The sequence below is a fragment of the Procambarus clarkii genome, chromosome 22 (genome assembly GCF_040958095.1).
Source record: "Procambarus clarkii isolate CNS0578487 chromosome 22, FALCON_Pclarkii_2.0, whole genome shotgun sequence".
NCBI lineage: Eukaryota > Metazoa > Arthropoda > Malacostraca > Decapoda > Cambaridae > Procambarus > Procambarus clarkii.
The window spans coordinates 20,690,718-20,704,253 of record NC_091171.1 but is presented as its reverse complement, the minus strand read 5'-3'; the positions used below and the strand labels follow the sequence as shown (position 1 = coordinate 20,704,253).

The window sequence follows — 13,536 nt, the reverse complement described above, 5'->3', positions numbered from 1 at the left end:
AATGGTGGAGGGTAGATTTGGTGATGCTAAAACACAGCTTCACCAGGAAAGAGTAACTACAAGCTCCATAGTCCTCCACACACTCAAGGTAGTTATCAGGAGAACCCACTAAGGGATCTCACAGGGTAATAGTTTTCAAGTGATGTGTTCACCTGTTTTATGATTAAACGCGTGATGTGTTGCAGGAGTTGCAATGTCAACCATGAACATGGTACACTCTATTGCCACAGTCACTGTGAACAGTTGGGATTGGTATTCATCATTATTCGTGTCATTCTTCAAATTATTCACTGCTTCCGTCGTGAATATCTTCCACCTAGTGAGGATATCTTTTGAAAGAAGGGAAGATCCTTGCGAAAGAAAAGTTAAGGTGGATCAGGAGAAAGCGTAAGCCAGTGCTAGTAGCACTTTTAAGGGATGTGAGGATAAGGATCTGGGATTGGACGGAGGAAAAGAACGGTGCCCAACCGCTTGGACGGTTGGGGATCGAACGCTGACCTTCAAGAAGCGAGGCTGTGGCCCGACTCTTGAGATGATATGTTTTTGAAAGCCATCGTGCGTTTTTATCCATATGCTGAGATGACCAATTCTTCTGATCTTTCAGGCTTCGGAATTATGAGCAGAATCCCTGTCATTTGTATCGACGTGAATATTTGTATCGTTGTTGACGGAATTTTTGTTTCTACTGCGGACAGCATCAGTGTTTGTGTCATTATTGCCGGTATTTTTGTCTCTGTTGTGGACAGCATCAGCGTGTGTGTCATTTGTGACGATAGTTGGGCTCCTTCCGAGGACAGCATCAGTGTTTGTGTCAATTTTGACGATAGTTGGGCTCTTTCTGGGGAAAGCATCTGTGTTTGTGTCATTATTGCCGGTATTTTTGTCCCTACTGTGGACAGCATCAGTGTGTGTGTCATTTTTGACGATAGTTTTGCTCCTTCCGAGGACAGCATTAGTGTTTGTGTCATTTTTGACGATAGTTGGGCTCTTTCTGAGGACAGCATCAGTGTTTGTGTCATTTCTGACGATAGTTGGGCTCCTTCCGAGGACAGCATCAGTGTTTGTGTCATTTTTGACGGTAATTGGGCTCTTTCTAAGGACAGCATCAGTATTTGTGTCATTATTGCCGGTATTTTTGTCCCTACTGGGGACAGCATCAGTGTTTGTGTCATTTTTGACGATAGTTGGGCTCTTTCTGAGGACAGCATCAGTGTTTGTGTCATTTCTGACGATAGTTGGGCTCCTTCCGAGGACAGCATCAGTGTTTGTGTCATTTTTGACGGTAGTTGGGCTCTTTCTGAGGACAGCATCAGTGTTTGTGTCATTTCTGACGATAGTTGGGCTCCTTCCGAGGACAGCATCAGTGTTTGTGTCATTTTTGACGGTAGTTATGCTCTTTTTGAGGACAGCATCAGTGTGTGTTTCATTATTGCCGGTATTTTTGTCCCTACTGAGGACAGCATCAGTGTGTGTCATTTTTGACGATAGTTTGGCTCCTTCCGAGGACAGCATTAGTGTTTGTGTCATTTTTGACGATAGTTGGGCTCTTTCTGAGGACAGCATCAGTGTTTGTGTCACTTCTGACGATAGTTGGGCTCCTTCCGAGGACAGCATCAGTGTTTGTGTCATTTTTGACGGTAATTGGGCTCTTTCTAAGGACAGCATCAGTGTTTGTGTCATTATTGCCGGTATTTTTGTCCCTACTGGGGACAGCATCAGTGTTTGTGTCATTTTTGACGATAGTTGGGCTCTTTCTGAGGACAGCATCAGTGTTTGTGTCATTTCTGACGATAGTTGGGCTCCTTCCGAGGACAGCATCAGTGTTTGTGTCATTTTTGACGGTAGTTGGGCTCTTTCTGAGGACAGCATCAGTGTGTGTTTCATTATTGCCGGTACTTTTGTCCCTACTGTCGACAGCATCAGTGTTTGTATCATTTTTGCCAGTATTTTTTTCCCTACTGTCGACAGCATCAGTGTTTATGTCAATTTTGACGATAGTTGGGCTTTTTCTGAGGACAGCATCAGTGTTTGTGTCATTGTTGACGATAGTTGGACTCTTTCTGAGGACAGCATCAGTGTTTGTGTCATTTTTTACGATAGTTGGGCTTTTCCTGAGGACAGCATCAGTGTTTGTGTCATTTTTGACAATAGTTGGGCTCCCTCTGAGGACAGCATCAGTCTGTGTGTCATTTTTGACGATAGTTGGGCTCTTTCTGAGGACATCATCAGTGTTTGTGTCATTTTTGTCGATAGTTGGATTCCTTCTGAGTACAGCATCAGTGTGTGTGTCATTTTTGACGATAGTTGGGTTCCTTCTGAGTACAGCATCAGTGTGTGTGTCATTTTTGACGATAGTTGGGCTCTTTCTGAGGACATCATCAGTGTTTGTATCATTTTTGACGATAGTAGGGCTCCTTCTGTGGACAGCATCAGTGTTTGTGTCATTTTTGACGATAGTTGGGTTGCTTCTGAGGACAGCATCAGTGTGTGTGTCATTTTTGACGATAGTTGGGTTCCTTCTGAGTACAGCATCAGTGTGTGTGTCATTTTAGACGATAGTAGGGCTCTTTCTGAGGACATCATCAGTGTTTGTGTCATTTTTGACGATAGTTGGGTTGCTTCTGAGGACAGCGTCAGTGTTTGTATCATTTTTGACGATAGTAGGGCTCCTTCTGTGGACAGCATCAGTGTTTGTGTCATTTCTGACGATAGATGGGCTCCCTCTGAGGACAACATCAGTGTGTGTGTCATTTTTGACGATAGTTGGGCTCCCTCTGAGGACAACATCAGTGTGTGTGTCATTTTTGACGATAATTGGGCTCCCTCTGAGGACAGCATCAGTGTGTGTGTCATTTTTGACGATAGTTGGGCTCCCTCTGAGAACAGCATCAGTGTGTGTGTCAATTTTGATGATGGTTGGGCTTCTTCTGAGGACAGCATCAGTGTTTGTGTCATTTCTGACGATAGTTGGGCTCCCTCTGAGGACAGCATCAGTGTGTGTGTCATTTTTGACGATAATTGGGCTCCCTTTGAGGACAGCATCAGTGTGTGTGTCATTTTTTATGATAGTTGGGCTCCCTCTGAGGACATCATCAGTGTTTGTACCATAACTGATGGTACTTACGTTCCTACTGAGGAGTCCATCGGTGTTTGTGCCATTACTGGCCATTTTATCATTAATTGAGATAATGATTACGTTTTTATTGTCAATCGTTCTGTTTTTGACGATATGACCCTGCTTAGAGCCTTAATATACCGAAAATATCAGAAGAATAACAAAAATGGATGCCAAAAGCAGTATTACCCAAAATTAAAAATTGAAAGCCGTTTCATGGATTAATTCTTCTTACCCTGATTGTTAGTCTCCCCTCTTAGATATCACTTGTTCTTTGCAACAATACATCAGCACCGGGAGTTGATACCCACTGTCTCGCGGGCGTATACTGTGTTGGGGCTGCTCGTTTAATCTGTCCCGATATTCTTGTGTATATATGTAATTATCAAATTTCTTTGTGTTTTCCCTCGAAGCTCCTGCATTGGGTTCAGAGTGTGTGTTGTGTCGGGGTTGGTGGTGTATTCTTTCCTAATATTGTGGTGTTGTATTTTCTCTCATCATTTCAGCATATTTATCATTATGGTTTAATAGTTCAGCTGGCAAGGGTTGGTGGTTGAGTCCTCCCCGTGGTTGGTCATAGTTATAATGAGGGTTTCCAATGTTGTGGGTTATGGCTGAGCTCTGTTTCCTTGGCCACATTTGATCATCTGTTTAACTCTGTTTGCTTGGCTACATTTGATCATCTGTTTAAGTCTGTTTCGTTGTAACCATTTAATCCTCTGTTTAAGTCTGTTTCTGTGATAATTTAACCTTCTAGTCAGACAGACAAATGCTGAGGTGGAAGATATCGTTCTTCAGGTAAATTTGATCCTTTCGAGAACTTTGTAATAATTGTTGATGGGAAATGTTGAATTTTGATATTTCTTCCTCAACTCTTATTTCTAGATGATATTCAATTTCTCTCTCTGAAGTTCGCGGTAATGTGACTTCTGTTATATAAGTTGTTTTCTCAGTGATTTGATCAACAACGGGGTTGAGGTAACAACTTTATTTTATCAATTTCCTTCTATACGAACAGCAAAACATAAATCTTATAGTTTATATCTTATATACAAACAATTAAATGTCTTTCACATTTTTCACATCTTCATTGAGTTTAAGTTTGAGATGAAAGTTATCAATTTATCCACGTTTAGTGGAGAGAGGACTTTTCTTGTCATTCATAATTACGTGTTATTATTTATAGAAATAAACAATTGAATACTAAATCTTAATCTGTAATATTTAAATTCCTTATTTGTGTTGTAAATTAATAGTTGGGTTGGACTGTGCTCTCGAATAAATAATTTGTCCCACGTTAAAGAATGTTGCGTCTATCCATCACTTGCAACAAGAGCAGAGGGACACCAGCGACTCTCCCAGCAGCTTGTCTGTACATAACTTGGCACTTCACTCCATATCTGCGTGTCAGGTGAAATGTTCGGAGCCTCGGGCTTATCACTGAAAGCAATTCTTCGCCAAAACTTCAAATACGTCTCTTCAAAGCTTGGTAAAGGAAAAAGTGATCTAACAGAGCCACGTCGCTTAATCTTGAAAATGAGTTATATCTTCTTGAAGGTGTTGTGCTCGTCGTCCGTGCTGCGGTGAGCCTCGTCCTTTGAGGTCCGGCTTCCGTAAATCTCGAACTTTTCTTAAAAAAAAAAAAAGGGGGAAGGCCTCCCAACCAACATCCGTCCAGTGTGTGTGCTCTGAGACGCGACTGAGGACCCTAGCTCCAATCGAGAGCCTCATAGCACCTCATCGGGGTCACGTGACCTTCGGTCCTACCCTGATTGGATGACCGATGCAAACTTTGACTAATAGGGTCGCGTGCCATTATCCTCGATCCCAGAGCCTAGCCTGACTCCAATGGGCGCGAAACTGATCATGATATGAAGACACCAACTGACGACATTTTTTAACAAAATCTTAAAATATATTTATAACCTATAGACTCTTAGCTAATTTCATATTCCTTTCTTTTTACTAAACTTTTTCTGACCCATGTCTTTTGAAGTGTACTGTTTAGACGCCAAAAGCAGGAGTGATAAGAGCGATGGCAAGTCCGTAGAAGTACGTAATACTGTATGAGGTGCTGTAGTTCCACCTATAGCATCACTAAAAAGTTAATTATTCTATTCAATAATTATTGCTCTCCCTTCTGCTTGGTCTTGAAGGAAGCCGGCCTCGGGTGAAAGAGAGCTGTGACGATCTCTGTCTGGAGCCAGTAGGTGCGGGACCGGGACGTCCACCTCCTGGGGCTCGTGCAGCTCAGGCTCTGCTTCAGGAGGCTAGGGTCGTTCTTGCTTTTGCTGGGGTGGTCTCCGGACCCGACCACGGCGGTCAAGGGTTTGGAGTCCCTGCGCCTTCTTTTACCAACTTCGAGGTCAACTCCGGATCTGGAGCCGCTAAGGCAGTTTGTTGTTGCATTCAACCTCGTCCTGACAGTTCCTGCGACGGCGCTGGAATCAGTCAATTGGCGTTTGTCTTTCCATTGGAGACTTTTCGTCGCCTACGAGAGTGGAGGGGGGACATGCTGCATGGGTGACAGCTTCTCCTCCATATCAACCTACCCTTGCTTTCCCCCATGTAGAGGCCACTCCAGACCGACAACCAGAGAGTAACTCAATAGTTTCCTAAGATTGATGGATGCCTACTAGTTCTGCATTAGGTGTTGTAGTTCCGCTTGTGGTGCTGTAGTTCTGTATGTGGTGCTGTAGTTCAGTATTTGGTGCTGTAGTTCTGTATGTGGTGCTGTAGTTCAGTATAAGGTGCTGTAGTTCTGTACGGGGTGCTGTAGTTCTGTATGTGGTGCTGTAGTTCTACTTATAATGTTGTAGTTCTGCATTTGGTGCTGTAATTCTATATGAGGTGCTGTAGTTCTGTATGAGGTGCTGTAGTTCTGTATGAGGTGCTGTAGTTCTACTTGTACTGTTGTAGTTATGCATTAGGTGTTGTAGTCTACATGTGTTGCTGAAGATCTGCACTAGGTGCTGTAGTTCAGTATGAGGTGCTGTAGTTCTGTTTGAGGTGCTGTAGTTCTGAATATGGTGCTGTAGTTCTGAATATGGTGCTGTAGTTCTGTATGTGGTGGTGTAGTTCTGCATGTGGTGCTGTAGTTCTGCATGTGGTGCTGTAGTTCTGCATGTGGTGCTGTAGTTCTGCATGTGGTGCTGTAGTTCTGCATGTGGTGCTGTAGTTGTATATATGGAGAGCCGGTCGGCCGAGCGGACAGCACGCTGTACTTGTGATCCTGTGGTCCTGGGTTCGATCCCAGGCGCCGGCGAGAAACAATGGGCAGAGTTTCTTTCACCCTATGCCCCTGTTACCTAGCAGTAAAATAGGTACCTGGGTGTTAGTCAGCTGTCACGGGCTGCTTCCTGGGGGTGGAGGCTTGGTCGAGGACCGGGCCGCGGGGACACTAAAGCCCCGAAATCATCTCAAGATAACCTCAAGATGGTGATGTAGTTCTGTATGTGGTCTTGTAGTTCTATATGTGATGCCGTAGTTCTGTATGTGGTGCTGTAGTTCTGTATGTGGTGCTGTAGTTCTGTATGTGGTCCTGTAGTTCTATATGTGATGCCGTAGTTCTGTATGTGGTGCTGTAGTTCTGTATGTGGTGCTGTAGTTCTGTATGTGGTCCTGTAGTTCTATATATGATGCTGTAGTTCTGTATGTGGTGCTGTAGTTCTGTATGTGGTGCTGTAGTTCTGTATAAGATGCAGTAGTTCTGTATGAGGTACTGTAGTTCTGTATGTGGTGCTGTAGTTTTGTATGTGATGCTATAGTTCTGTTTGTAGTGCTGTAGTTCTGTATGTGGTGCTGTAGTTCTGTATGTGGTGATGTAGTTCTTTATGTGGTGCTGTAGTTCTGTATGGGGTGCTGTAGTTCTGCATGTGGTGCTGTAGTTCTGTATGTGTTGCTGTAGTTCTGTATGTGGTGCTGTAGTTCTGTATGAGGTGCAGTAGTTCTGTACGAAGTACTGTAGTTCTGCGTGTGGTTCTGTAGTTCTGTATGTGGTTCTGTAGTTCTGTATGTGGTGCTGTAGTTCTGTATGTGTTGCTGTAGTTCTGTATGTGGTGCTGTAGTTCTGTATGTTGTACTGTAGTTCTGTTTGAGGTTCTGGAGTTCTGTTTGTGGATCTGTAGCTCTGCATTAAGTGCTGTAGTTCTGTGTGAGGTTCTGTAGTTCTGTTTGAGGTTCTGTAGATCTGCATTAAGTGCTGTACTTCTGCATGTGGTGCTGAAGTTCTGTATAAGGTTCTGTAGTTCTGTATGAGGTGCTGTAGTTCTGTATGAGATTCTGTAGTTCTGTATGAATTTCTGTAGTTCTGTATGAGGGTCTGAAGTTCTGCATGAGGTGCTGTAGTTTTGTATGTGGTGCTGTAGCTTTGCATTAGGTTCTGTAGTTCTGTATGAGGAGCTGTAGTTGTGCATTAGATTTTGTAGTTCTGTATGTGGTGCGAAAGTTCTGTATGAAGTACTGTAGTTTTGCGTGTGGTGCTGTAGTTCTGTATGTGGTTCTGTAGTTCTGTATGTGGTGCTGTAGTTCTGTATGTGGTGCTGTAGTTCTGTATGTGGTGATGTAGTTCTGTATGTGGTGCTGTAGTTCTGTATATAGTGCTGAAGTTCTTTATGTGGTGCTGTAGTTCTGTATGTGGTTCTGTAGTTCTGTATGTGGTGCTGTAGTTCTGTATGTGGTGCTGTAGTTCTGCGTGTGGTGCTGTAGCTCTGTAAGTGGTGCTGTAGTTCTGTATGTGGTTCTGTAGTTCTGTATGTGGTGCTGTAGTTCTGTATGTTGTTCTGTAGTTCTGTATGTGGTGCTGTAGTTCTGTATGTTGTTCTGTAGTTCTGTATGTGGTGCTGTAGTTCTGTATGTGGTTCTGTAGTTCTGTATGTGGTGCTGTAGTTCTGTATGTGGTGCTGTAGTTCTGTATGTTGTTCTGTAGTTCTGTATGTGGTGTTGTACTTCTGTATGTGGTTCTGTAGTTCTGTATGTGGTGCTGTAGTTCTGTATGTAGTGCTGAAGTTCTTTATGTGGTGCTGCAGTTATGTATGTGGTGCTGTAGTTCTGTATGTAGTGCTGAAGTTCTTTATGTGGTGCTGCAGTTATGTATGTGGTGCTGTAGTTCTGTATGTAGTGCTGAAGTTCTTTATGTGGTGCTGTAGTTCTGTATGTGGTGCTGTAGTTCTGTATGTGGTGCTGTAGTTATGTATGAGGTGCTGTAGTGCTGTATATGGTGCTGTAGATCTGTATGTGGTGCTGTAGTTCTGTATTAGGTGCTGTAGTTTTGTATGAGCTGCTGTAGTTATGAATGTGGTGCTGTAGTTCTGTATGTGGTGCTGTAGTTATGTATGTGGTGTTGTAGTTATGTATGTGGTGCTGTAGTTCTGTATGAAGTGCTGCAGTTCTGTATGAGGTGCTGTAGTTCTGTATGAGGTGCTGCAGTTCTGTATGAGGTGCTGTAGTTCTGTATGTGGTGCTGTAGTTATGTATGTGGTGCTGTAGTTATGTATGTGGTGCTGTAGTTCTGTATGTGGTGCTGTAGTTCTGTATGTGGTGCTGTAGTTATGTATGTGGTGCTGTAGTTCTGTATGAGGTGCTGCAGTTCTGTATGAGGTGCTGTAGTTTTGTATGAGCTGCTGTAGTTATGAATGTGGTGCTGTAGTTCTGTATGTGGTGCTGTAGTTCTGTATGTGGTGCTGTAGTTCTGTATGTGGTGCTGTAGTTATGTATGTGGTGCTGTAGTTCTGTATGAGGTGCTGCAGTTCTGTATGAGGTGCTGTAGTTTTGTATGAGCTGCTGTAGTTATGAATGTGGTGCTGTAGTTCTGTATGTGGTGCTGTAGTTCTGTATGTAGTGCTGTAGTTCTGTATGTGGTTCTGAACTGCTTACTTGCAGAATTTTACTTGAAGCCTGAGACCATAGGAAAAGCGGGAGCAAACCGCCAGGCTTCCATCACTAAAATGAAATCCAGTCTACTTGGGCCGCTGGCTCCTTCTTTTTGATAAAAACCAATTAAGGGTAACCGACGGATTCTCACTTCATAAATTTTTTTTTAAGTGTGGCGCTATTAATCAAACTCAAGTTCCAAGGCAGACTCAATTGAAACATAAGCATACATGGCGTTGCAGAACATAAGTGAGTCAATATTATTGTGGGATAGACCAAAAGACCGTTTCTATGAACAATAACAATTTATTCAACAAAATCTAGAACTACTACAACAACGAGTTTACGTTACTTTACTACCTTCCAGTGGCACGGTAGTAACAGCTAATTCAACAGCCTAGTGGACCCATGGTCTCCTTTCTATCGTCGCTGGCTGAATAATGACACTAACTGAACAGTACACATACATCGCATCAGGCTTGGATACACATGTGCATGGGAAATAGGCTTACAGTTTCCGGAAGATGAGAGGAAATGTCAGCACTGTGGAGAAATGCCCTACAGACCACTGGAACATTATCTAATACAGTGCACAGTTACAAATTCATTAAGATTTCAACTTAGATTCAACAGAGTAGAAGAAGTTGTTAAACACATGGGACAAAATCTTACTGAAGCGACCATACGAGTCATAAATACTCATACTCCGCCCAAGTAAAACAGAAACAAGCAACACTTAGTGGGCCAGCCAAAAAAAAAAAAAAATAACTGAACAGAGTGGTGCCTACTGGTGATGCAAGCTGCAATCAATATTGTGACGATAATCTCCTTCAAGAGATTGAGCCTGCTCTTCCCTCCAAAATACGTCGATACATACATCCCTATACAACTAATATGGAAGAAATATCCAACAACGACAACAACACCAAGTTTTGCCAGAAGCGCAAAACGTATGCAGCCAGGAACACCTGCTCCACCTCGAACCACCAGACTACCTGTCTTGTCGCCTGCTCATCGCTGATTGGCTGCGGGTCCAGCTGCAACTGCACTCCACCCACCACACTACTTGATGTCTGGGGCCACACGACCACCAGATCTCAGAATATCCAGTGCTTTCATCAGGTTAACACGTCTCGTTGGTAGACTAAGCTGTGGCTTACGTGTACTAAGAGAGGTGATAGCTTAAAGCCAATATTCCTGCACCTCTTATTTGATTGTATATTGTTCTATTGTTATTACTCACTTGTCTTAACGTAACTTTTCATTTTGTCATTTGATTATTCTTACTATTTTGATTGATTGATTTTATTATACGAATTTGTATGTCCATTTTATTCATGTTTTGCTTTTCTAACGAAATTAAAATTTCATTGTTAAATTTACTTGTGTTTTGTGTGTCTTCTCATTAACTTACCACAGACAAAGTTCCAGATTTTCTATTTTTTGTTTCTATATGTGACGAGGCCATACCCCTAGCTTTTGAACAGCCGAACACCAACGCGTTACCGTCACAATATATCTCACGACCCTCCCGGTGAGCAATACTATAATCACAAACTTGACGATTCTCGCAGCCCTCCCAGCGAGGCACCGAAAGTAACTAGGTGGGTAATACAACACTGATAACCCCCCTATCAAAATCTTACGTTAACACTTATCTCTCAAGAAACAACAACAATAATAAACGTACATTAATTGAATTCAATAACAATTATGTTAAAAGACTGTCCACAGACAGATAACAACCATTCAATTACGTTAACACTATTGTGTCTCAACGACACTAAAATGACACCAATAACTGTAAGGAGAGTCCAACCTGAGCTGCTGTAGGGTGAGGACGTGTCGTCTAACCGCTCCGGCAGTTTGGGGCGGTTGCAGTTTTCGCCGGTAGGGGGAGGGGGATTGGTGTCTCTACCCTCCCTGCTGTCCCTGACTGGTGTTGACGTGGTGCTTTTGCGATGGGCGGCCATCTTCCCGCTGTCGTGAGGGTAAACTCCGTGGGGTTGGAGTTTACCTGCCGTGCAGGGTTGTTGTTGTTGTTGAGTTAGGGGCGACGACGATCGTGGGATCGGATGCGCCCCGGCGTATCAGTGAAGGGTGAATCGCAAAGCCAGGAAAGGCGAAATGCCAAGCCAAAACGCGAAACGAGTGACGCCAAGCACTAGAAACTAATATGCCACACGGCAAAGCTACGCACAAAGGGAGAGGCAGAAGCACATAATAGAACAGGGCAAACAAACAGCCAGAAGGGCACACAGCATGTCATAGAGCAAATACACAAGAAATCAGAGCACATACTTGCCCGGGAACTTGGCCCGCGGGAATCTTACATTGAACGCCTCCCAGAGCACCCATTGCCAAGGGTCTCGTCCATCCTCCGGGGACGCCATAACATCCGGAACCGGGGCAACAAACACCTGCAAACTGGGGACCCAGATGGTAATACTCATGAGGCGAGAAGTCGCCAATCGCCCCCATAGGAAGGGAACTTGCCCCCCACGAAAGCACTCCAGTCCGTCAGACAGCAGTAACTCGGCAATCTTCGACCAGTGACCCGGTGGCATCACAGACGCCGGCAACACGTCCCCCAGGGCCCCAACGCGCACCCGCACCACAGGGGTACCCGCGGCCCCGGGCACACCACCAGACAACAGCAGGGAACCCGGATGGCGCGCATCCTTCCGTAACGTCACCACCAGGCCACGCCCAGCACCAGAGTCCACACCATCCCTGGCAGCGGAAGCCACCACCCCCCACTGTGGAGAGTCCCCCGGCGGAGAAAGAACCGAAGGCGGAGAAAGAACCGAAGGCACGTCCGAGACACAGGCACCAGCACCAGCAGGCACATGAACCTCCACCACCACGAACCGCGGAGACATCGACGCATCCGTATCCACACTGTCAACACCCGAAGCCCCACAGTCACTGAAGTCACCAACGTCGGCCCAGGAAGAAGACGAACGCCGGGAACATTTGGGCACCGGCCGGATATCGTCCGAGCCGGTAAGTGATCTAGAAACACGGGTATCACGAGCCGAAGGAACCGACGCCAGGACGGCAGCAGCCTCTATCACAGGGGGAACCGGGCCACACACAGCAGGAGGCTCCGCAGCCACCCCAGCACCAAGCACATCCGGGACCCGAGTCACGGACACAGGGCCAGGCGCAGCATCAGAAGACGAGGGAGAAGACAGCGACGTCACACAGGGAGCTCCAGGAAGGCCCACGGGAGCAGCTGGAACAGCGACAGGATCAGGCAGACCAACCGACGGTACGTCAAGAACTGGAGGAGGGACGGCATCAACCGGAGAAACGGCAGGCGTCGCCAGGGAAGCTGCAGCAGCAAACGGGACGCGCACCACCTCATCAACATCACCGGAGACTGCCTCCAGAGGGAGCGGCGGGAAATCCTCGTCGCGGAACAAGTTGACAGGAGCAGCAGGGGCCTCAGAGCACCCGGCAGCCTGATGCCCCAACAGGCGACACCGGAAACAGGTACGAGACTGCCGGGCATAATACACCCGGACGTAGTATCCCATAAGCCGGACAGAAGAAGGTATATCCGACCGCAGGCGCATCCCCAACGTGCGAATGTTTGTACGCCTCCCAGCATACCGCCCCGAGGAGAGCGTGTTCACCCGCACGCTGGCTGACAACAGTACCAAAACCCCCGAAGTAACGCCGGAGGAGGTCATCAGGGAATTCCAGGGGCGCACCATGGATACTGACATAAGTCAGAAGTCAGGGCACCACTGTGGTCCGAAATCGCCACAGAGCCGGCATCGTCTGGCAACGGCAATGTACGCCCCCCGTACCGACGGAGGAAGTCCCGGTACTCGTCCTCCCCCACGACCTTAATAACAACCCGATGGGCCGTAACTAGCTCCACACCGTAAACAGCTTCCACCGGGACACGGATATATGGTCGGATAACCAGCCTTACAAGTGAACTCCAGGCCCACGGAGTTCACACGCTGAACAGGAGGAAGATGGCCCCCATGTCAGAACTGCCATGTCAACGCAGCCAGGCAGGCAACAAAACTGGTAGGGCAGGGACGCCCACACCACCTGGCGACCAAAACAGCAAACTACTCCAACAGCCACGGAGGGTCGGGAAACGTCCTCACTCCACGGCTGCTAGCAGTCGACTCCTCCGCCGTGCAGGGTATCCTCTCGTAGAGCAGGTCATGTGTGACGTGCTACATGTCCCGGTCGTGGAGATCTACGGGGTTGAGCTGGTGACTGCTCGCCGGGTGATCATCAAGTTTGTGGGTGAGGAGGCGTACCGTGACTTTCCCCGGCGGTACGAGGGCAGTACCTTGAAGTTGTTGGATGGCACTGGTTCTGTGGCCATTTCTGATCGGAGTGGTGCCGTGACGTATGTGAGCGTCCATGGGGCCCCCATCGAATTCCCTGAGTTCCTTCTCTGGCATTTCTTCCAGAGATTTGGCTCCGTCTCTCAGTGTGAGGATGCACAAGCTATCTTCTGGAAAATATGCGGGAGTGAAGACGAACATTCGTACCCTCGGGATGCGCCTGAGGTCGGA

General features: G+C 46.1%; 1 protein-coding gene across 1 annotated transcript; it reads right to left on the bottom strand.

Moving 5' to 3' along the window:
- Positions 1-600: 600 nt before the first annotated feature.
- On the bottom strand, positions 601-3,159 carry LOC123757503 (uncharacterized). Its single transcript, XM_045741196.1, has 3 exons — positions 3,125-3,159; positions 1,687-2,417; positions 601-1,550 (listed from the first exon to the last, which is right to left on the bottom strand). The coding sequence occupies exons 1-3, from the start codon at positions 3,157-3,159 to the stop codon at positions 601-603; spliced, it is 1,716 nt and encodes a 571-aa protein (XP_045597152.1).
- Positions 3,160-13,536: the final 10,377 nt, after the last annotated feature.